This window comes from Elaeis guineensis, chromosome 13 (assembly GCF_000442705.2).
Source record: "Elaeis guineensis isolate ETL-2024a chromosome 13, EG11, whole genome shotgun sequence".
NCBI lineage: Eukaryota > Viridiplantae > Streptophyta > Magnoliopsida > Arecales > Arecaceae > Elaeis > Elaeis guineensis.
Genome location: NC_026005.2, coordinates 6,206,588 through 6,229,760, shown reverse-complemented (window position 1 = coordinate 6,229,760; position 23,173 = coordinate 6,206,588). Strand labels below are relative to the sequence as shown.

At 35.5% G+C, this 23,173-nt stretch overlaps 1 protein-coding gene across 2 annotated transcripts; it reads right to left on the bottom strand.

Moving 5' to 3' along the window:
• Positions 1 to 1,327: 1,327 nt before the first annotated feature.
• On the bottom strand, positions 1,328 to 22,924 carry LOC105056813 (LRR receptor kinase SERK2). 2 transcript variants are annotated; one of them, XM_010939133.4, is made up of 12 exons: positions 22,737 to 22,924; positions 17,419 to 17,547; positions 9,893 to 10,025; positions 9,628 to 9,699; positions 7,226 to 7,369; positions 7,067 to 7,138; positions 6,828 to 6,893; positions 6,680 to 6,750; positions 6,403 to 6,543; positions 5,666 to 6,007; positions 4,571 to 4,965; positions 1,328 to 1,844 (listed from the first exon to the last, which is right to left on the bottom strand). In XM_010939133.4, exons 2-12 carry the CDS (start codon positions 17,483 to 17,485, stop codon positions 1,530 to 1,532), a joined length of 1,818 nt encoding a protein of 605 aa, XP_010937435.1. In that variant the 5' UTR covers positions 17,486 to 17,547; positions 22,737 to 22,924; the 3' UTR covers positions 1,328 to 1,529. The 2 variants fall into 2 exon arrangements, with proteins under 2 accessions (XP_010937435.1, XP_010937436.1); XM_010939134.4 differs by having other exon boundaries at positions 17,419 to 17,544; positions 22,737 to 22,877.
• Between the last annotated feature and the right edge of the window lie 249 nt (positions 22,925 to 23,173).

Below are 23,173 nucleotides of genomic sequence, written 5' to 3'. Positions count from 1 at the left end.
GGTGTCGGCAGCTTCAATGGAAGAATCCGAGGAGAAGGAGAAGGAAAAATTGGTGCTCACCGTGGCCGACCATAGAGGGAAGAGGGGTTTTTTATAGAGCTTTTCCTAGGATCCTCGTTGGCCCTAGGAGACCTTCTCCTAATTGGTCTTGGGGAGGAAGAAGAATTCGTTCAAAACTTTATTTTTCGGTGGGCTTGATGAGCCAAAATTGGGGTGGGCTTGATGTTTAAAATAGGGTATTACACAGCATGAACAGGCAAGCTCTAGAATCCCTACTATAAATTTCCCCTTTTCTTTCTCTAAGCAAATTGCCCCTCATCCCCGATAAAATCCATGGATTTTCCTTTGTGTTCCAACAAGCCTTCTTCCATTTTAACTGAGAAAGAGAATCAAATATCTCACCAAAAATTGAGGTAATAGATTCCTGAGCCATTGCTTCCTCCTCACCGTCCTAAAGCCACTATTGTTGGCCGGTTTTAAATCAGTTGATGACATTGGAATAATTATAATTGAAAAACATTATTTGATTATGATATATCTATTTAGTTTATATATTTGATCATTCATTATTTTAAATAGATTCTAACTTTACTGATGATTTTATATAATCTATAGATCTCCCATGATCTCCAAAACATCACTCTAGGATTCATATGATTGTATTGCATAACCGAATTAGATGACAGGTTTAGACCGTGACAATCATCAGAGTTAGTGAACATATGAGTGAGAGAGAGAGAGAGAGAGAGGGGTAGATGCCAAACCCACCAAACAATGACCATTGACCATTACAACTTGCCATTTAGCAAACAAGGTACCAAAACAAGAGGCAAATTCTGATAAAATTTTAAAACCCCAATTAATTCACCATAATCACCTAAAAAATTTGCAGAAAAATAAATGGTTGGCTTTCACTAACACTTTCCGTTTAGGAGATTTTGCGGAAAAAAATCCATTTTATTTTCATCTACGTAAAACTTGGATCTTTTGTCTTTTTCTTTTTGCAGAATCTGTCCACCCCAAATTTTACAAGTCCATTATGCGTTTACATATAATAATCAATGATAAATATCGGCGATTGATGCATATGTAATGTACACACGAATTCATGTTTATGCTGGTCATGGGTAAAAAGGTACAATAGTCCAAGGAAGTCTGAAGTGTACTTTTCTGCAAAAGAATCAAGTGGCCTTTTTTGCAAAAATGAGGTAAGATGGGGTTTTTTTCGTGCAAAATTCTTTCAATTAAAAAGGGATGCTGGGATTTCTAATTTTCTACAAAATGTAAGGTAGTTCTTGATGCAAAGAAGACCAAGGCGGAGGGCATGTAGCTAAATGCTCTTTAGGCTCTGCCTGCATAGCAACAAATACAGAAAGCATACAACAAAGCAAAAACTGAAAAAAAATTATATATATATATATATATATATATATATATATATATATATATATATATATATATATATATATATATATATATATATATTCTTCACATTCCTGACAACCATTAGATTGTAACACACCATCATGTCATCTTGCACCAGAGAGTTCCATGGCTTCCGGGTTATACAAAGAATCATCACCCCAATCAAATCTCATTGGCACCCTTTCAGACTCTTGCCTCCGAGAAACTTCAATTTGCTGCCACTCTTCCCATCTCTCAGCCAGCCCCTCCCCTTCAAGCATCCGAACTACTTCAGCCATTGTAGGACGATCCTCTGGCGAAGCTTGGGTGCAAAGCAAAGCAACTTGAATAATTATTTCCACTTCCCGGCTACTATAATTCGTACGTAGGTTGGGATCGACGATAGCATCCAATCGCTTTTCCCTCTCTAGTTTCTTAACCTAAGCAGTGGAAAAGTCATTGCTGATATCATTGCGAGCTACTAATATGAGTAAATAAATTGAATAGCAAATAACTGAAGTCATCTGCAAATGCAAGAAACAGACATTTAAAGATTCCTTCTAAGTATGAACATAGAAAAGGATCTATAAGTGATCAAAAGGGCAAGCAATGAAATATTCTCACTCTGTACGAGAGTGGGACCAGCACACCTAAAAAATCCAAAGCTAATCATGTTCTCGATGCCAACAAAATTTTATACTTCTAAGCTAGCCTTCTTGCATGTGTATAATTAACATGTGTAGCTCATCTTATGGTAAAGAAATTGTTTCTTTTTGATATTTTTGTAAAATGAAATAGGATGGAATCCAACGTTTCAGCCAAAAAAAGAGAAAACTTAAGAAAATAAAGGAAAAAAGAATAAGAACTTGCAGATAATATCAAGAATCTGAAATCAGCATCACAGCATAGTGCAGTGTGATTTTCTGAAATGTAGCATATAGGAGCATGATGGAAATATTTCTGAGGATGCAGCATATTGTAAATTGATTCAGGATCTTCCTGTTCAGTACATTCAGAAACCCAGAAATGTCCAGGATTCAGGCTCAAGTTCAAAAATGCAGTGGCATCAAGTTTTTGGCAGCCCTCCTACTTTTACAATTCATCTCCTATACACATTAACCATATGCATTTTAATGCGTACATATTTAGTACGTAGTCCAGGATATTGATCTTTGGAAGTATTTTCACATTGATGGAGATAACTCTTTGTATATGTATTTTTTACCTGATCTGTAGCTTAGAGATAGAAGTCCAATTACAAATATGGTTTCACAGAATTCTGGGGTGATGATGTGAAGGATATGCTGGGTATCAGACAAGCGAGTACCCAAAAAACCATATATCTTACTTGCACCATCCAAGAGAAGGCATGCCTGATGATACAGTGCAGTCTTGCTGAGTATCACCAAACATTGACATGCAATGCTACAGATATGGTCATCACATCCAATCCTTTTTCAATTATCTTAACAGTTCTCATATTTATGCAAGAAATGAGACTTGAGGACTAAACATGTTCTTGTACTTGTGCCAGAAACAACACTCGAGGACTAAACATGTTCAACTCTCTGAGAAGTACCATTCGATAGTCTGAAAGAAATTCTCTTGGACATCTTTTTACGGGTTTTTACCTATTCCCCTGCAAATATGGGTTATATATGCTACTCAAAAATCACTTTGCGTATATGCCATTCGGTTCATCCTTTTTTGCATCGATGCCCCTCACACCCTCACATTAGATTTTTGGTTGACAGTGTATGCTTTTAAGTATAAAAATGACTCTTTGAACCTTTTGCATCAATATCCCTTGAAAATATGTGCATAAAATATAACCTCATGATATGAATTGAATATTAATTTTTTTTCCAGGAGTTTTAATACAAAAAGAAAATACAGCAATTTAATACTTAAATGCATACATATTAACATTGTCAACTAAAAATATATTGGAGGAATATCTTGGCAAAAACAGGATGATTAAATGGGCACACATGCAATTAGTGATTTTCAAGCAGTAAATATGCAATAAGCTATGTTTGCAGGAGCATACATGCAAAATCCTTTTTTTTTTTTTTTTAAGCATGTTAAAATTATGGTTTCCTGCTTTCCTACTTCACACCATTTCTAAGCATCCATACCCCATAATATGTTGCTATTATTTTGCTCCAAAATATCCATGCTATCTATTCATGTAAAATGGATGCATGGTGTCAAGATGCTCAGATGGTGGCAGATATTTTGACCTCCACTAGGTTAGATTATTTGATTATGAATGAGGAACGAATACTGACTAACATAACACTAGCTGATGATAATTTTCTTCGTACTAAAACACCCATGTTGATTTTGCCTTTATCAAGGAAACGGAAGGAAAGATGCAAAACCTACAAATTTCTGTGGACTTCAAGGCAATTGAAGTGGTTGAAAGTTGAATTGTGATTCCTGTGCACTACAAGTAACAGTTGTACAAGTAATATGTCATCTGAATGGCAAAATTCGTACAGATTATTGTCATCTAAGTGATTAATTTAATAGCCTATTTCATTTACCAGGATGCAAGGCATAGAACACATATTTATAAGTCATGCGTATATAAGGACACAAAACATTAATAAAAACTACTATGAACACACAGACACACACCAACCCAGGTGTCCGTATAGTTACTTAATCATTTGGCCTGGAGAATCAAGGAAGTTGCCAAATAGGGTTAGCTAAGTGCTTTCATCATTTTCCCAATACTGTAAAAAGTACACATCCATGAGAATGAAATAAAGAGACATGTAACAAATTATAGGAGGTTTAGTAACCCAGGTATCTACATTGCTCTATGGCCATTCATCCAAGACACCAAAAAAGTAACCAGATAGGAATATCTAAGTGCTTTGATTATTTTTTTCCAGTACCCTAAACACTAGATATGCAGCAAACAGGTGGTTTGCATCTATTAGTAACAAATGCTGAAAGAAAAACTTGCAGTACAATTTTCCAATATATGAATATGTCCATTGAAACTAGAAAGATTTATAATGTAGAAATATTTACTCAAAGAATACGAAAAACTGCTCAGAAGAAAACAAAAAATCATGACAAAGCCCTTGTAATAAATGATGTGGTTCTAAAAAGCAAAAAGATGTAATTCAGCAGAGCTAGGTAATTAACTTACATGATCGAGCAATAGTACTTCATCTTCTTCCGTTAGGCGAGAAAAGTCTATCGCACGTTGTCCAGTAACGAGTTCAAGAAGCATGATCCCATAACCAAAAACATCAGTTTTCTCAGATGACCTTCCAGTCGACAAATATTCAGGTGCTATGTGGCCCATAGTTCCACGAACTTGAGTTGTCACAGACGTCCTCCTCACATCAACCAATTTTGCCAACCCAAAGTCGCCAACAACTGCTTCAAAATCCTCATCAAGCAAGACATTAGCAGCTTTAACATCACGGTGTATAATTTTCGGGTTGCAATGTTCATGAAGGTACTCTAAACCACGTGCAGTGCCTAAAGCCACTTTTTTTCTTGTAGGCCAATCTAACACTGGTTCCCCAGGTTTAAAGTCTGCACCAGTCCATGCATAAAGGACATATAATTGAAATCAATAGTAATAAAGACAGAAGCTGCTAGGTTAACTAAAAATTTATACTCCAGTGGTATCTGAGAGCATCATGATATAGAATTAAATTTGAATGATAATGCATCACATGCATGACTTGTTGGCATATGTCGGTCAATACAGATTGGCATGCCAGACCAGTTCCACTGAAAATGCTAAGGTGAGACTCATGAGTCCATCACTCATTCTAGAAGGTTGCCCACTCTCTGAATGTGATAAATCACTTCATTCTTGGAAAAAGAGTGAGGTTCAAACTAGAACGTGCTTCCTTACAACCCATAACATTTTAGTAGGCCTTCTTATGACAATTTGAAGCATTGATGGTCTTCAAGACCTCTAACATTAGCCACCAGAACATAACATCAGATACAAAGTGCTCCATTTGAATATGGCCAGCTCAGGATGAAGTTTTAAGCCCACTATATTACCTATTTGTGTAATTCTACTTTCACATAATAATGGTAATACTTGAGAATGGGGTTAGAGCATTAACTGGAGAAAAGATTTTGCAGCCCTAGCAATAAATTCCCGTCTTAATGGCGGGGAAGAAATTAGAAGTATTCATCTAGAAAGAATTACATATGGGAAAGAGAAATTAAGCTATGAAGAAATTTGATAATTTCAAAGTTTTCTCAGCATTAGTACCTCGTAAGCGGTAGGCAACACTCAAGTTTTGCATAAAAGGATAAACTAGAAGCCGTTCTGTTGGTGTTGTACAGAAACCGATCAACCTTAATAGATTTCTGTGAACAGCTAAACTTATCATCTCGACTTCACGTAAAAAGGCAGCTTCCCCTCCAGGACTTTCATAATCAGTCAACCTTTTTACAGCAATTTTTGTATTATCTGGAAGCACACCTTTATATACTTTTCCAAAACCTCCTTGTCCAAGAATATTTTTGTCACTGAACTCATTTGTTGCACAATGCAGTTCTCGCCATGTAAATCTTTTCAACTGTCCAAATGCAATTCTGCGATCGTCTTCACCTAAGCATCAAAAGTGTTGACAATTTGTCAGAAAAGTTTCTGCAAGATGGCATTTATGTATAAAAAGAAATATCACATTGCAGCAACCACTTTAAGTCTTTAAACCAAGCTCATGACAAAAAAGGGAGGTTTTGAAGATGCATAAAAAGAGGATAAGCCAGCAAATTTTTCTATCCCTCTCCAGTTTGATTTTAGTTGAAACTGTAGTAAAAAAAATTGATCATGATGAAGAAATTTAGATGCAGAAAAACCAAAATTTCAAGAAACTAACATTATATACTAACAGGGAGAAAATAAAAACACCAAGCGCAGTTAGGCCATTTAGATATGCATAAAGAGTTCTAAATCAAAGCTAAGTAAACCACCTAATTTAATGAATAAATAAAAAGACAGACCTGAAACATCTACAAAAATTTCTGGTCGATAACCTTTCCTCCTACTCTTGCAGAACAGAAATGCAACCCCTATAATAAGGAGCCCTATTACTCCTCCAACACTTCCGAGCACAATTCCAATCTTTGAATTACTGGATCTTCCTGTCAAGACCAGTCAAAAATAAGGGCTGCTGCCTAGAGCCAAAATAGACAGAATTTTTCCTTCCCAAAAGAAAAGGTATTCCAAATATATATAGGTAATCCCATAGAAAGGACTTCACAAATAACACTTATTTACCTTGGCCAGCTACATTAGAAGCACAAGGTTGTGGAAAATTTAAGCCACAATTTAGGTTGTTACCTGTAAAGCTGCATGAAATAATCAAATCAGATCAACAGCCATGACTGGAGCACTTGCATCCAGATATTATAAAGATTGACCATACTTGTATTTGGCTACTTGAAATAGACGATCAGGTATCCGACCACTAAGATGATTGATAGCTAGACCACTGCACACACAAGCAAGATTGTGGTTGTCAAGATTTATGAGATACATTTCTGAAAGAAAGCAACGCTTTTCAATATTGTCAAAAATATCCAAGCATAAGGACAGACAAAAACATATTTTTGCCGTGTCCCACAAGAAAGATTGAAAATCAACATAACTAGTGATGGCACTTACATGTCGTTTAAGCTTGAAAGGTTTGTAAGGGATTCAGGAATATTTCCGGTAAGATTATTTTGATTCAGAGTCCTGACACAAAGTTAAACATATGCAACAATTAAGGAGAGTTTAGTTCCAACATTTGACTTAAATGGTCAAACTTATGATCCTGCTTACAAAATCGAAAGCTTAGCAAGCCTGCCAAGAGAAGCTGGTATTTCTCCACTTAAACGATTATTTTCCAAATCCAAGTTTGTCAGACTAGATAAATTTCCAAATGATTCTGGTATTTGACCAGTTATATTGTTATCTTGCAATGACCTGCATAATTACACATCAAGTTATGTGAGACTCAAGGAACAGGAAGAGATGGCTGCAGCAATGTAGCAATTCAAATAAGAACAATAGCTTCACATACACAAGGCGATTGGTTATTACTTTCTAATGTAAGATGTTAGGCTCAATGAATGTACAAATGAAGCATCAATGCACAGATTTACAAGCCTACACACTCCCCTCAATACGTGCATGAATAAAATGTTGTTTTATTTCAGGATCAATTAGTACAAACTCAAAACCATGCTGTTGATGCCGACAGGGCTTACGTCAGCTAATTGGCTCTGCTCTCCTCCTAGAAAGTACCATGCTCTTGTTGGCAACTTTCATAAAAGATCTAGAAAATCTAGAATGTGAGGATGGGAGGGTTCCATGGAAAATTTTAACATATAACACAGGCACAGAGATACATAAGATTGCTTCTTTCCTCCTAGAGCTAACTTGATACCTTGGGAAGGAAAATTTAATCATGCTCACTGAGGTTTGCCATTTTGGTACTAGACCCTGTACTAGTACCATCCTGTTATAGTGTTGGTATGTGGTACAATACGAGATGACAAGATATACCAAGTGTTAGTATAGTATAAGACTACAAACCGATACCATATGGTACAGTATCGATCGATATGGCAAATTTTGATGCTTACTATCTTGGTAATAGTGCTTTCTTCTTGGTGATCTTGCTCTCGTTGTTTTGTACTTGTATCAAGGTTTTAAGTCCTGATAGTATGGGGGGCATCCTGGTCGTTCTATTATATTTTTATGAGAAAACGAGATCAGGATGGGGTCGATACTCCAAAACCTATCTATACGGGGAAAGACCAAAAAAAAAGGAAAGAAAGAACAGAAGCAAAGATGAAGGAAAGGAAAAACTGAAAAGAAAGAAGAGCAAAAACAAAAGAAAGAAATGAAGGGAGAAGAAAAAGAATGAAAGGATGGAAAGAAGGAAGAAGGAAAGAGCAAGAAGAAGAAAGGGAAAAACAAGAAAGAAAGAAGCAAAAGAAGGGATAAGAAAAGAAAGAAGAAGAAAAAGGAAAGAAGGGAAGGGAAGGAAAACAAGAAGGAAAGAAGGAAGAAAGTAAAGAAGAAAAAGAAAGAAAGAAAAAGAAAGGAAAGAAAAGGAAAGGAAAGAAGAAGGGGAGAGAGATGGAGGGTACTTATGGGACTCTCGACTGAGACTATTGTTGGGATGGGGCGAGACAGTGGGAGTCTCATTTCATAGAAATACCAGGACACTCCCATCTCACAAGATTTAAAACCTTGACTCATATAATGTATTGCTTAACTATTGATACAGAGAGTTCTCAAGGTAATTACTTAAGTTAATCAAATAACTCCCACAATACAATGAACTCTGATGCTCAAACAGCAAATTCAAAGTTTAAGCTTAAAACACAAATGGTCATATACAACTTTTTATTAGTATATTATATACCTCATCTAACGTGATATAAATATGACAAAATTTGAAGTAACTTTTCCTTTATGAGAGCCAAACATAGCATATGTTGACAATATTGATTCTCTGTAAAGTCCTTTACAATGACAACAAAAATTTCTTCCTCAAATGAACTTGAATTATTGTGGATAGGCCTATGATCCTTTATGATACAATTCCATAATAACATAACTAAGTATATTATAGATACCTGATGCAAATGTCAAGCAGACGCAAGCTGAATTGGGTCAAGATCAGCAATCCATAGAATAAAAGAAAATTGAAGCAAATGCAATTAAGAATAGCTATAAAGGTATTTAGTCCATCCATCGACCTGAGGACATAAAGTTTTTTACCCATAAGAAGGAATTTGTTATGATCTGTGAGCTCTAGGAGATTTCATAATGTTTCTATTTGGCTCCATCTAGTAAATTGTACCTGAAAGAAAGTTATGGTTTTCTATATCCAGCTATGCCTTTTTTTCTTTTCATTTATGCTCCTGGTTCTAGCATCGATCTTGGAGGTGTAAATCCTAGTTGCATAAGCTTAAAATTTCGTAACTCCGATTGGTCTCTGAATCATACATCAAGCCCTGCCAAAAGTTGGCTTTGCTAGGAGTTCAATAATGTATCAATGTTGACCTCAGGTTGAGAAAAAATCACAGAAAGTTTTCAAACTTTGATGACCCATATTTTGATTCATTAATTTAACCTTGTATAAACAGATTAAGTTTTGCAAGTTTAGGCTAAGGTAAGATGATATCATAAAGATTTCAAAGATATATGTAGACAATAACTATACTTACAATACATTTAAATAGTTAAGCTCTCCAATTCTTGGTGACAAGGTTCCAGTGAATCCCATGTTAGGCAGTGTTCTGCACAAGCAAAGCAAAAAATAACAATAAAGCAAAAGCAAGCCATTCTATTGGGCATTACTCTGAGCAAAAGGATAAACTATAATCAACAAACACAACCAAATTGGCACTACATAATAGTTAAATGGTTAAAGCTTAGAAACATCTGGAAAGAATAAATAACTAGGAACTAAGATCACGATGAATAACTTACACTTGAACGACATTATTGTTATTATCACAAAAAACAGAGCTCCATGTGCAAGGATTGACTTGATTTTGATTCCAATCAGCAAGCTGACTGCCCGTGGCATTTAACTTAAACTTCATGTCAATTAACGCATCTCCTGGAAACACAAAAGAAATGTTTATATAATTTCATAAACGTAAAACAATAATAGGAAGCACGAAGAAAAGACACTGTAAAATTAGAGTGAATAATAGAGTAGAACAGTTCATTGAGCTTCATGTGGTATGTTGCATCTCCTAGAAACACATGAATACCAATATAGGTTCATAAAACTAAAACAAAGATAGAAAGCATAGAAGAGATATAACTCTGCGAAATTTGAGAAAATAACAGAATAAAGCAGTTCATTAACTAGATTTTGCAAATCAAAGCCACTGATGCACATTATATTATCATAAGCATGTTATCAGTCAAGGTCTAATGACTCTAATCATCATTAGCCTGCTGCATCTTAAAGTTGCAGATGCACCTGAGGCCTATTCTTTTCTTGAAAAAAAAAAATATTTTCGCAGTTGGAGGCTAAAGAAAGTATTTGTTAGAACTAAATGTCCTTAATTATAGTTTTTTTTTTTTTTTTTTAACTTAGTTCTTTTTACACATCAAGTTGGAAAGGACAGACAAACCTCCAAATCCACTCCAAAGTATAAACTGTTAAGACCCATAACTAATTCACTAGTACCCAGTTGCACCCATGCTCCACTCCCATTTCAACAGATAGAGAGCTCCGAGTCCCATCCACCTCCAACCCTTTGAAACAGAGGCTGTGTTTAACTCCCAAATATTCAGTCCCTTTTCATATACAATGGATCACCCAACTGCAACAGATATTAGGCCAGATTTTTATTGCTTTCACGGTCCAAAATGACGATATTTCCTTATGGAAGTTAAGTAGACTGAAACTTCAATCTAATACAAGGAATATCAAAACAATCCTAATTTTTCCCCACATCTGTCAAATTAGACTGCAATGAGTTAGATGTAGGTTATTATCACCTCCAACTGGCACCATACATACTTTCTCTTGGTTTTCTAATAATAAGGCAACATCAAGTTTTGCACCTTCTGGCATCTATTAAAAAAGCAAGAGCCTACACACTGCAATTCTTGTAGAAACCCTCCTACAAGTGTATCCAGTCCAGCATTAAAGCAACAGTGGTCTAAAAAGAAAACAGCCTTGACAGACATATACTGCAGCCGCTGCTCAATACACACCTCTCATGTCCTGCATCTGCTGCAAACCAAACCGAAGCACCTTTAAGGAGCATAAAATGCTGCAAAACAAGTTCTAGCCAGAAATGCCATTCGAATATGCACTTAACAAAACCACACAATTTAGTACTTGGTTCAAACTAGCAATCTTAGAGCAGACTAACATCTAGTAATAGACCTTATGCTGCTAGAAAAGGATACCAAGGCACCACAGTGATAAACATAATGAACAATATGAAGCATATAAACCCCAGAAAGATTTGTCTTATCCATAGAATATTGACACCAAAGTCCCCAATATAGAGATCTGCTACAACAAATTATGCAGAAGCTCACACGCAAATGGTATGAGCCTAACCAATATCAGGATCTTCATGGCAGCCTCAACGCCTCCTGGCAGTAGACCTTTTCACATGATATTGCATGTACACTATCTATACTTTTAAAAAATGTGAGGAAAGCAACAAATTTATATAAATGACGAGCACAGAAGGATGCTGTTGATACATGCATTCAAGCAATACCTCTCGATAGCATTAATAATGTTATGATTGATTCTTAAGTAGTTGCAAATAGCATGAGCCACCTTCATGTATGGCATTGGCAATGAGAAAAGAGGCAGTAAAGGTCCAGGTCTTATGCTGCTTACCACACCAAAAAGGAATAGATGCATCCTCAAAACAAGTAGGTATTCATAATTACTTATAATTTCCAAATTATAGGATTTAAATTTTCATGAAAGATGCATGAAACAAGATATAGGAGAATACTAATATTTATCCACTCTTGTTTTCTGTGTTTGGCATGGTTTACTCTTTGTTTTGCTGAGGGGCGTCATTAATTAATCAAACTCACTTTCCTTATTGTGCGAGTTAGACCTTTCTTTCCACGACAGCAGCAAAAATTATTCTTAAAAAAAAATGGAAAAAGAAGAAGAAGAAGACGACATAACAAACAGGACAAGATAGATGAGACCCAACATGGAGGTGACGAGGACAAGCAAACAAAACAACATTAGAGAAGCAACTACTTTCAACCTCAAGATCGAGAGCACCCTCAAACAACCACTTGATATTCTCGAGCCAAAATTCCAAAAGATATTTGTTATTCAAGATAATGACTATCTGTAACTCATAGCTACAGTTGTTTGAGAAATCCTTATATCTTTCCAAATCTCCAACTGTAATCATAAGAGGATGGATCTCTCTCTCTCTCTCTCTAATGTGTGTGTGTTGCGCAAATGAATCACTCCTTATTGTCCCTACATAGCAGAAGCATTACTTTGCTTTTGTATAACACTTAATATTAACTATACTATATGAAGAGTTGGGAATTTTGGCATATTCACTCAATACTCCATCCATTACATCTCTCTCAACATATTCATTACCAAAAAAGGGAAAAAAGGTGCTTGTGCAACATCATTGCTCCATATCTCTCAAGTCTCTCTCTCCTTCATGCAGAAGAATAAACAGGATACAATAACTAAACATGGTTGCCTAAACAAGAGTCAGTTAATATCTTATCTTACATAAATATCAATGCTTCTCCTCTATTCCTATAAAAATAGGTTGAATCTCATAATTACCATATAGATAGGTGCCTATCCTCTACCAATCATTTTCTCATGTTAACATAAATCCTATATTTTGTTTAAATAGGGATCACAGTCATTTGTTAAGATGACATAAAATGCACTCCATTATTTCTATATATGTTCTTCTTGATTTTCTTACACGAAAATAAGATTTACAAATGGTATGCCAATAGAAAGCCAAGCTCACTTAACAGTTTACATCCATCCACCAAACATTAACTCATTTTGTATCCATATGATATTTTATTTTATATGTACCATTTGTTTTTATGTTTAACTCAATTAATATTTTCTTTGTTTTCATGTTAGGTTATTTTTATTTTTTATATTCAACATTGTATTTTGTACAATATCTTTTGACATGCATTTTCCTAGAAAATTTGCTTGTATGTCAAATACTCCACATAGAAGAACAATAGAGAAGTGATGTAAAAAACTTTTTAATGAAGAACCGACCGTAAATTGGCTTGATACGAGAGCATGAATTTTGATGGGCACCATTGGACATTATATTTTAGCCAACACCACAGTTGGGAAAAGGCTAGATGATTGTCATGATTGTGACACTTGGACATTATATTTTCACATCCCAAGTACATTGCTACCATCTGCAAACAAATGATAAAAGGATCACTTCCTGAACATATTATTAATCTCCCACCTCCAATTTACTCCATCATGCCCCTTCAACCCCTACCTCGACTTTCTGAATACCCACCATTTGGTATTTTATTTGCACAAATTGTTCAAGTCCATCAAAAGGGAACTATCTTCTCCTCCTCCACTTCAGACAATATTAGATCTTCCCACATGCTTTTGCATGTCATAAAAAAAATAGATTGGAGCTGATCTCTTGGAAAGGAGTAAGAGCATGATTGGAAATGGAGATTATCATTAGTGAAGTGTTTTGGGAGAGATTAGCTTCACAAGAGTCCTTTTCTTCTTAGTTTTTAAATTTCTAATGAGGTAAATGCTCTAAATTCTTTTACCAAAAAGGGCTCCAACTTTTTCATAAATAAATAAAAAAAATCTTACACAAGAGTCCAATATCCCATTTTATAATGATAAAAATTATCAGGATTTGAGGTTAATTTAGTGCAGCTGTTTCCCTTTTTTGATTTTTTGTCCCATATTGTTTCCTTTCCTCATCTTTGTAACATACATGTGTTTTATTCATGCTGGGACTTATCATTTTTTAAAGTTTTTTATTCTCTTTGTTTTCCATCTGACATGATGTATGCGAGATGGTTGGCATCCAAACTCTAAGTGACAGTCGATCATGCCAGAGTTTGCATTAGATAGATGACCAAAAAAGCAACCAACTTCAACAACATAAAACCATTCTTCCATCCTGCAATTTTCTATCCATTTGCCCAACCACAAGCTTTCATTATCAAACTCGTAGAAACCCCAAATAGGAAATAAGCAGAAATTTTAGTTAAAGTCTAACTGTTTGACACCCACCTCAAGTTTTCCATCCTCCATCCATCAAAATCTACTAGAGAAGTTTTATACAATTCACTCTTAGAGTAGCAATCTACTACAAGTAGTCGAGTAGTAGTTTGAGAGTAAATTGTGTAAGTTTCATTAAAAGTAGGTGCGAAGATATATACATTGCAAACTAGGAAGCATAGATACCGGTACGCGGCACAAATACTTTCTGATATGGATACACCGATATAGCAAAAATTGAAAAAACCATGAAATAAATATGGCTAGATATTTTATATTTTTATTAATATTCGAATATATATAATATTTCAATATTAATAAAAGTATATAAAAAAACTGAATCATATATATAACATTCGAATATTAATAAAATTGAGTTCTCAAATCTCAACTACATTTATAATTATCATCATAAAAAATAAACAAATACTTGCAATTAACGAAAAGAAAAAAACTAGCAGTCTAAATAAGTAGAAGAAATCAAAATAGTAAGTCTTGATAATCAAATGATAATAGTTTCAACTGCTTTATTTTCTGCATCATCAGCAAAAAGCTTCTCCATATCTAGTTCATCAAGAGACAAACTTGCAATCTCAAGAATGCAGAGATAGGAGTAGCAATGCCGCACCGGAAACGTATCCGATGCTGGTACACATCTGAAATAGGAGTACCGGTACTTCATAGATTGCAAATGAAAAATTGGTGGTGCTCCATGTCAAACATCAGTCCATCGACCCTACTCTTCTCTTCTAGAATATGTTTCTTCAGGGCCTATATCATTATTATATAATGTTAAGCTAAGATGAGACAGGATCTAAGCCTTCCAACAACCAAATCAACTTAAAATGATCTATTATTTTACATTTTCAGTCCACCCACCTAGGCACAATCCAGTCCTTCCAGAATATGCCCCAACATGATATTAATCACCACTCTCATCCTCAGATTCATCCAATATTGTTCTTACATACCCTAAATAAGTATCAAGTCAAGAAGCAATCTCTTACAAGCCGCTCTTTTGGGCAAGTACTTAAGGTAGCCGAAATCAATAGCCATCAATTGGCTTCAACCATTCAGGCAATAAATCTGGAATTAATTTTGTAGTTCCATAAACATATAGGTCTATAAAAATCTGATACTGTGTCCTTTTTTGGTATTAGAGTAACATAGCAACATTAGTGTCAGTACAAGAACATTATAATGACAAATATCTCCATAGATCTCCAAAATATCTCCCTTGGTCGGTTTTCTTCTAGAAAATCAAAAGAATAAAGTTCATGCTACAAAAGTGTCATGAAAAGCAACAGGTTATAGAAGGAATGTAAGACAAAAATCATGTACTTATGTGTATTTAAGAAACCGAATGGAAGACACATTTGCTAGGTAATATAGTAGAGATTTACTATCTAAAACTAAAACTCTGAGAGATGGCATTCATTAATTGTACTATCACTGTAGTAGATCTCCTAAGTTGCATTGTAAGTGCAGATCTGAACATACAAATATTCTCCCCGTGCCATCTCACAATGATGATGCATGCAATTATTCTCTAGAAATCAGAATCACCACATTCCTAACACACTTATATGCTACATAGTAATATGACCAACACCATATATTAAGTTATAATATGTTTTTGAAAAAGCAATAGCTCCAAAATTATATGCCAAAAACATATTATTCTAAAAAAACAATCTTTCTAGCCCAAGAATACAAAAGGTATGATGGATTTTGATAAAACAAAATAGAAATGGAGAGTGTTCTGTTGATCTTAGCAACCTTGACCGCCAAAAAGCAAACCAATGATACCATTAGTACTGTCAAAATGGGCAGACCCGATCCGGCCCGGCCCATAAGGGCCTAAAATTTGATGGGCTGGGATGGGCTAGGCCCAGCCAAAAAATGGGACACAATATAGCTGGCCCAACCCAGCTTTTTAAGGGCCGTGGGCCAGGCCGGGCCAGCCCATGAACCTTGAACCTCAAATGACTGATAAAAAAACTAATAATCTGATAAAAAAAGCAACATATCCTCAATTAAAAGTTGAAACATCATCAATTCAAGTATCTAAAATTCAAAAATTCAACCCAAATATTAATAAAGTAGAAATTAAAAGTTTCAAACATCACCAATTCAATAATTCATCACACCAAAAGGAGGGGCGTCGGTTGGCAGAAGGGAGGGGCCCGGAGGAGGAAGATCGTCTGGAGGTTGGATGGAGGGGCGTCTGTCGGCGGAAGGGAGGGGGCTAACGTATCTTGATTCGTGATTGGATTCGAAGGTCGGAGGTGGCAGCACTGACGAGGAGGGGGCGAAAGGGAGAGGAGCCAGTGGAGGCGGTCATCCTACTGCTCTGCAGCGGCGACCGACGATGTAGGGCAGCGGAGCTCGGGATTAAAAAACTAATAGGGTCCCAGCCTCCCAGTGATTAGAAACCAAATAGATTTTTTTTTAAATTTTCATGACCCATCTGGGCTAGCCCGGCCCAACCCATATTAGCCCTTGGGCTAATGTACGGCGGGCCAAATAGGCCCAGTTGTTATTTGGGCTATTCATATGGCAGCCCAGCCCACCCCATTTACAGGGTAGGACCGGGCCGGCCCTGTGGGCCGAGCTCATTTTGACAGCCCTAGATATCATACATCATAATACTAGGGTTCCTTAATAATAGAAAAATGATCAACAAAATGAGAATATGAAGATCACTTAAAATTGGTGATTAAACAAATGAGAGAAAAAGAATACAATGAACAGACAACATCATAAATTCACTGACTATTTAAACAGCACAATTCAAGCCTAACCATCATTGTAGTGCTTGCTGCCAAAGTGTTATATAAAAGAACTGGACCATAAAAGGAACCAGAGTAATGGACCAAAAGTTCCTTCTTAAATGATTTTGTGTGCATTACATGTGTACAATGTAGTTGTTAGTAATGAGTCCAAAAAGGAGATATTCCCATACAGATGTAAGAAACTCTGTTGAATAAATAGTAAGAATTCCTTCACCACTGTAAATAGGCAGAGGAAGGGCAAAAAGATGTTAGTAAGCATCTTCAAAAGGGATGTAAGACCTCCATGAATTCAGACATTTAAATAATCACATGAGAAAAAGACTGACATGCAAAAAAAAAAAAGAAAAATTGCTTTTTCCTAAACCAGATCACACCAACAAAGAATCACTCTTTATTATTTTAAACATAACATATAACAAAGAGAAGTCAAAAAGTACCTTGACGATCAGATTCAACAAAAGGTTGCAGTGAGGCCAAAATGAACAGTACAATGATCAACTTCATCTTTCTTGCAATTTGTCCCACTTGAGCTAATTAAAGCGGTCCTAGAGGAAGGTGACCTCCTACTAGTGTCATGCAATCAAGATAAACATAATACAGAAAATATCAGTATATAGGTGTCTTTAAAAAAAGGAAACAAATATGTGAAGATTCTTCAATGTAAGTCAATTTCAAAAGAAAATATAGAAGTAACAGTAACATATTTGGTTTTCAAAAGGCCATTCTTAGGGTGCATTTAGCAAAAGTAACAGAAAATGTACAAGTATCCTATGTTCTACATAAAAATCAAACACAGAATGCTTGTAGAGGCTCATAGGCATCACTATGCCTTTAACAAATACATACTTTTGGTTATTAGCTATTATTTTTTTGATTCCATTTATGAATCTCTGCTAAGACAAACTACCATACAAACATGTTAAGGGAAATAATTGTATCTGATACTTGAGAGCAAGTTTTCTAACAAACAAAGAAAATGTATAACAAACTTATATGTCAAAAAAAAAAAAAAAAAAAAGACAGATTCTATCACATGATATTAATGGAAGTATCAAGCGAAAGAACAAACAAATATGTGTTAACAGCACAGATATAAGCATGCAGACAGATCAGGCTCACACAATGAGGCCCCAGGCACGACCTTATTCAGACTTGGATATGGTTCCCTAAGTTTAGGCTTGATCTATTACAATTATTGATTATTGGGTGGGCCTTGGGACTGACACAGTTGATACATTGGCCCCTGAGGCATAAGTTGAGAAATAACATGTATACCTTTCTCCCAGGAAACAAGAGTAGCACTGCAGTATTAACAACCTTTCAGGGTGACAACACATAATTTTGGTTTCAAATATAAACCACAGTCCACCTTTAGGACTTTGAATCATCTACATCATGGATTCTTTGTCAAAATTACCCAAAACTATTGAGCTAAGAGTGCAATACATGGTCTAGAAGCCCTAAAATGGGTGTCATTATGAAAAACAGGAGAGGCTTAGAAAAAAAAAAAAGCATCTGCATTTAAATAAACCCAGGTCATGTCTCAGAAATGTTTGATTGTGCTCCTAAAAGGACTAACATAATCCATGTCAGGGTACATGCACCCCTGCATATAAGATAGACATATAAAAGGATGTGTATTCCACAAAATATTTAATAAGAATGACCTATAACCCTCCCTTTACCTGAAGTGAAGAAACCTTTCTTAGAAAGAAAGGAACCTTTCTTCCAGTTCACCTCAAATTTTCAATTAGGACCTCTTGCACCACATGAAAACTTCATGAGAGGTTATACATATATAATATCCTTGAAAGCTTTTGTTTGCAGAAAGATCACATCATGAAATGTGGGGAAACTCTTCTTGATGAATATGAATGAATAATTTGTTATATTTGTGCGAGGTCTGTTTACATGACTATCCTGAAATCATCTGTTTCAGTATTCAAGATGCAATAATGCATGCCTCAGAAGATCACCATGGAAAGATACCCTTATTGCATGGAAATCCTAACTCCACAATATTGATGTAAAATCTTTAAAAAGTATCCAAGGATAAAAGTCCTCAAAATCTTAGCAACCAAAATATCAGGCAGAAAGAGAAGGAAGAAAACAAAGTTGAAAATACAAAAAGAGTTGATATCAATGAAGAAAACATTAAACTTAGCTCCAGATCATACTCTAGTATAAAGGATATGGGTGATTTTCTCGCATTTATTGGAGTAAGAAATGCATATCTGCACTTTCTCTTGATGGTTCTCTAATTGACTGTTACCGACAGTCACAAATCCAGGGGCTAGAGGCACAGTGGGTCTTACATCATGGGCTGAACTGCTGTCTCTCCTCAGTCATTAAACCATTACACTGAAACAAAATTTAGTTTGGATTTGAGGAGAAGCATTGGATAATTTTCCTACATTTTTGCATGTCTCTTTCAGCTGATGATTTGACTTAGACACAAGGGAGGCCTGCAAGTTGTATCCAATATGGGAGTAGAATGTGAATAAATGAGAAAAAAATTCCAATCTTTATAATTTGTCTTCTTCTTGAATTGCATTGTATTCATTTGTTTTTCTCATTTCTACTATTTTACGTAACATATCATGGAGCCAGAATGTTGCTCGAGGAAGGAACCACATGATAAATGAGCACATTATTGATCCTCTATATGAAATAAGTAGTACTGCATGATTGTATAAATCATCATCTACTGGTTGCAAAGCGTAATTTTAGGGGGAACATTCTTTTTTATAAAAAAGGGCATCTTAGTGCACAAAGCTCCTGCCGTTGCAAAGTCTAGGAAGGGTCACACATAGCTTTACCCCACGTGCAAACAGGTTGTTTTCATTTTTTTGAACCCATGACACCAAATCACAATGGAGCAATCTTACTACTGCACCAAGACAAACCCTCAATCTATTTTGTAATATTTTAAAAAATAAAAAATATTTAAAATTTATTGGTATTTTTCGTTCAACAAAAGTAAATAAACACAAAAAAGTTTAAGACCATACATTCTAATGTACAACAAAGCTTGTACATAATAAAGGGTGCTAAATAAAAAATAAAAGCAGTATGAAGATATTTTTATATAAGAAAAAGGAAAACATGACTATATTCATATGTTTCTAAACCAACACTTCAGTTGAATAGGAAGAGATGTAAAACGTGCAAAGGACAGATAGCACATTAAACCCACTTTGTTTTTGTTCCTTCTTCTCCTTCAATAAATCTTTTCATCTCAATTACTAAGCACGCATACTTTTCCATAAAAAGATGCTATGGGGCACTGCTCAGTTACCTTATCAATTTCTCTTGCTGATATGGTATGAGAATTAGAAGTCAAGAATCAACCAACACCACATAAACTGCACCAAGCCCTGTGGGTTGCAGACTTACAGGAATTCCCTCGTGCCATGTTGGCACAAGGGACTGACAAGATAACTAAGCAGCACATGATAGCATTATTTCTAACACGTTTTAAGAATTCTTTAGTTGGGAAAGTGAAATCCTCATCAAAACTTACTTGGAGCATGGCATTAGTAAGCGCTAGTCTACATGTGGAAATGGATGGGCCCTGAACTTTTTTCTAAAATAAGTGGAGGCAAAAACCTACTATTATGGTTATCTTAGCTTTTAATTTCTTTGACCGGTTTCCATTTTGGGGAAAACATTCTACGAATGAAAGGGTCCCACACTGTCTTCGTATAAGACAGCCCTGAAATGCTGGAGCAATACATAAGAGAGATCAAAATTTTAGAGGGCTAATTGCTGACTCCCACAACCCACACTGCCCCAATCCTGGGTCCCACCCCATCCATAGTGTTTGGGGTTTAGCATTTGATGCTAGGTATGTCTTTTAATTATAGATATCTCAAATCCTAACACTATTCTGAGACCTTTCAAGCTTCCAGTTTCATGCAACGAAGCCATGACATGCAGTTCTAACCAGCCCCCATAGATCTAATGTTAAGCTGAGGCATCACTAGCAATCTAAACCAAGGGAGGCCAACTACACTCATGTGAAAAGGAGAACCCAATCACCAAACATGTTAGTTTTTTAGGTCATAGCTTCATCTACAAGGTATATAACTGAATGTAGAAATTTTGATTTGTAAGAGAAAGAATTTCTAGCTTGACAACATAAGATTGCTAAGAAACCCTTGGTGACAATGGATTTGGGTCAATGAGATTTCTTGTTTATAAACACCAACACCAGATCAATGTTTTAGAAATTATAATTGGTAGACAAGTGGCCACCAAAAGGTAGGTGATGCCTCGGTTGGCCCAAAGGTCAAGACAACCACAAAGATGGTAAGTTCAGAAAACTAACAAAAATTTAAGAATTAAAATAAAAATCTAACAAGGTGGTTATAAAGAAAGAAATGGAACATATCATATGAAAGAGGCAAGCTGACGAGAAATGCAAATCTGGCAATATTCAATCTTGATTATATTGGTTCTGTTATCTATACTTAAACATGATGCAGAATATTAAAATGCCTAGGCAATCATCTTTTTTATTTTATTTTTTTTGGTTTGTGGGGGGGGGAGGGATCTAAATAATCATTCTTTAAAACATCCCTCCTCATGAAGAAGTGAAGTATCTTAGAAATGAATCTAGTGTTGGTTTTGATTAAATTAAGCCAATGCAAGGCACAATAACGAATTATAAGGGAACTCCTAAATATTCAAATAAGTCTGTAGTTCATCTCTTCAGATAGTGGAAACTCTCTTTCGACTCCTCTACCAAGCATAAAACAGCTCCAACACATGATGGAGACCCCAGCATGAATCAGATCTATTTTCCTTTATTCTATTTTTTACTTTTTTTCTTCTAGTATTGGTCATGGCACTGCATATCATCCATCATTCCATCTCCATAATGCCGCAATTATTCTCATATCAGATAAATATTATGCACAAGAGATACCCTGCCCAAAAATTGAGTGTGAATTTATGAAATTACATGAATAACAAAAAAAAAAAAAAAAAATCTTTAATCAGAATGGAGGATCATAGCAATCCATACTATCTCGCATGTGTACAGCACATGCCAGAATCTAGTTGACAAGTACGAGCCTATTTACACTATTCATTTTCAGTGGGCACTCTCTCCATACGTACCCAGTAACTTCATTTTTATTGTCGCTATCTTTAGTTCGCATCCTCCTCCATCTTGAAGGAGGTTTTGAGTTCAAATGCTCAGAGGCGTTTCTCACCTCCGACGGTAAATTTTCATTATTTGTATTCCTACTATTATTCTCAAAAAGTTTATAGCAATATGTGGTGATAAGATATCGACGCTAAACAGGAGAAAACAGAAGGGGTTTCAACTCCACGTTCGCTCAAACAAAAGGATCACAAAGAAAGACAAACAAATGAGGACAAGATGCAAAGCAGAACACATGCTCCTAACAAATGATTGAGGTAACCTCCAATAATTCAACCACTGGGAGCAAAATGGAATCTTTACCAGCTTCTTACAACCTCCAAACCCAAAAAATCGTTGAAATTCTCATCCTCCTAAATCCTATCGTAAACCCTAAAACTGCCAAAAGAATACCCCAAAAATTAGAAAAAGGAAAGAGAAGAACATTCTTCAGTTAAAACTACTCTCGCAAACGTATCCATCAGTTCTTCCAAAAAATCCCCATTTTGACAAGAATCCACTTGAACATTAAACAAAGAAACAGGTCGATGCCGTGTTATAAAAGGCAAGAAGAAGGGATTAAAGGGCACAACAAGACCGCCATACCTGTAAGGAGATGGAAATCGATCGCTTTGACCAACTACCGAAATCTTTACTCCATTATTCGTTTTCCAATAGAATTCAAAGAGATTTTTTTTTTTTTGGGAATACCAGGAAGATTTTATCCCAATTGGCAGCCTTTTCTCTGAGCTATGCTCTCACATAGAGAGACGGGGACGTTGCGGGTCATTGCGCACTCCCTCACGGGACTCACAAGGCAAATAAAACATAAAATTACACTCTACCCGTCAGACTTTGTTACTCTACTTTAAAATTCTTCCTAAGTTCACCCCGCACGCGGGTTCAAAAAAAAAATATGCACTGCATATGCGATATTATTGTACCATTCAATATATAATATATTTAGATAAAATAAATATTTAATAATATTTAATTTTTTTAAAATTTTTTAATAATAAAAATATTTTTTATAATTTTTTAAT

Coding starts and splice junctions, on each gene's coding strand:
- LOC105056813 (XM_010939133.4), bottom strand. CDS start 17,485: ATGAAGTTGATCATTGTACTGTTCATTTTGGCCTCACTGCAACCTTTT. Junction 7,370..9,627: donor CTTAACTATTTAAATGTATT/GTAAGTATAGTT, acceptor GTAATTATGCAG/GTCATTGCAAGATAACAATA. Junction 6,751..6,827: donor TTTCAAGTAGCCAAATACAA/GTATGGTCAATC, acceptor TATTTCATGCAG/CTTTACAGGTAACAACCTAA.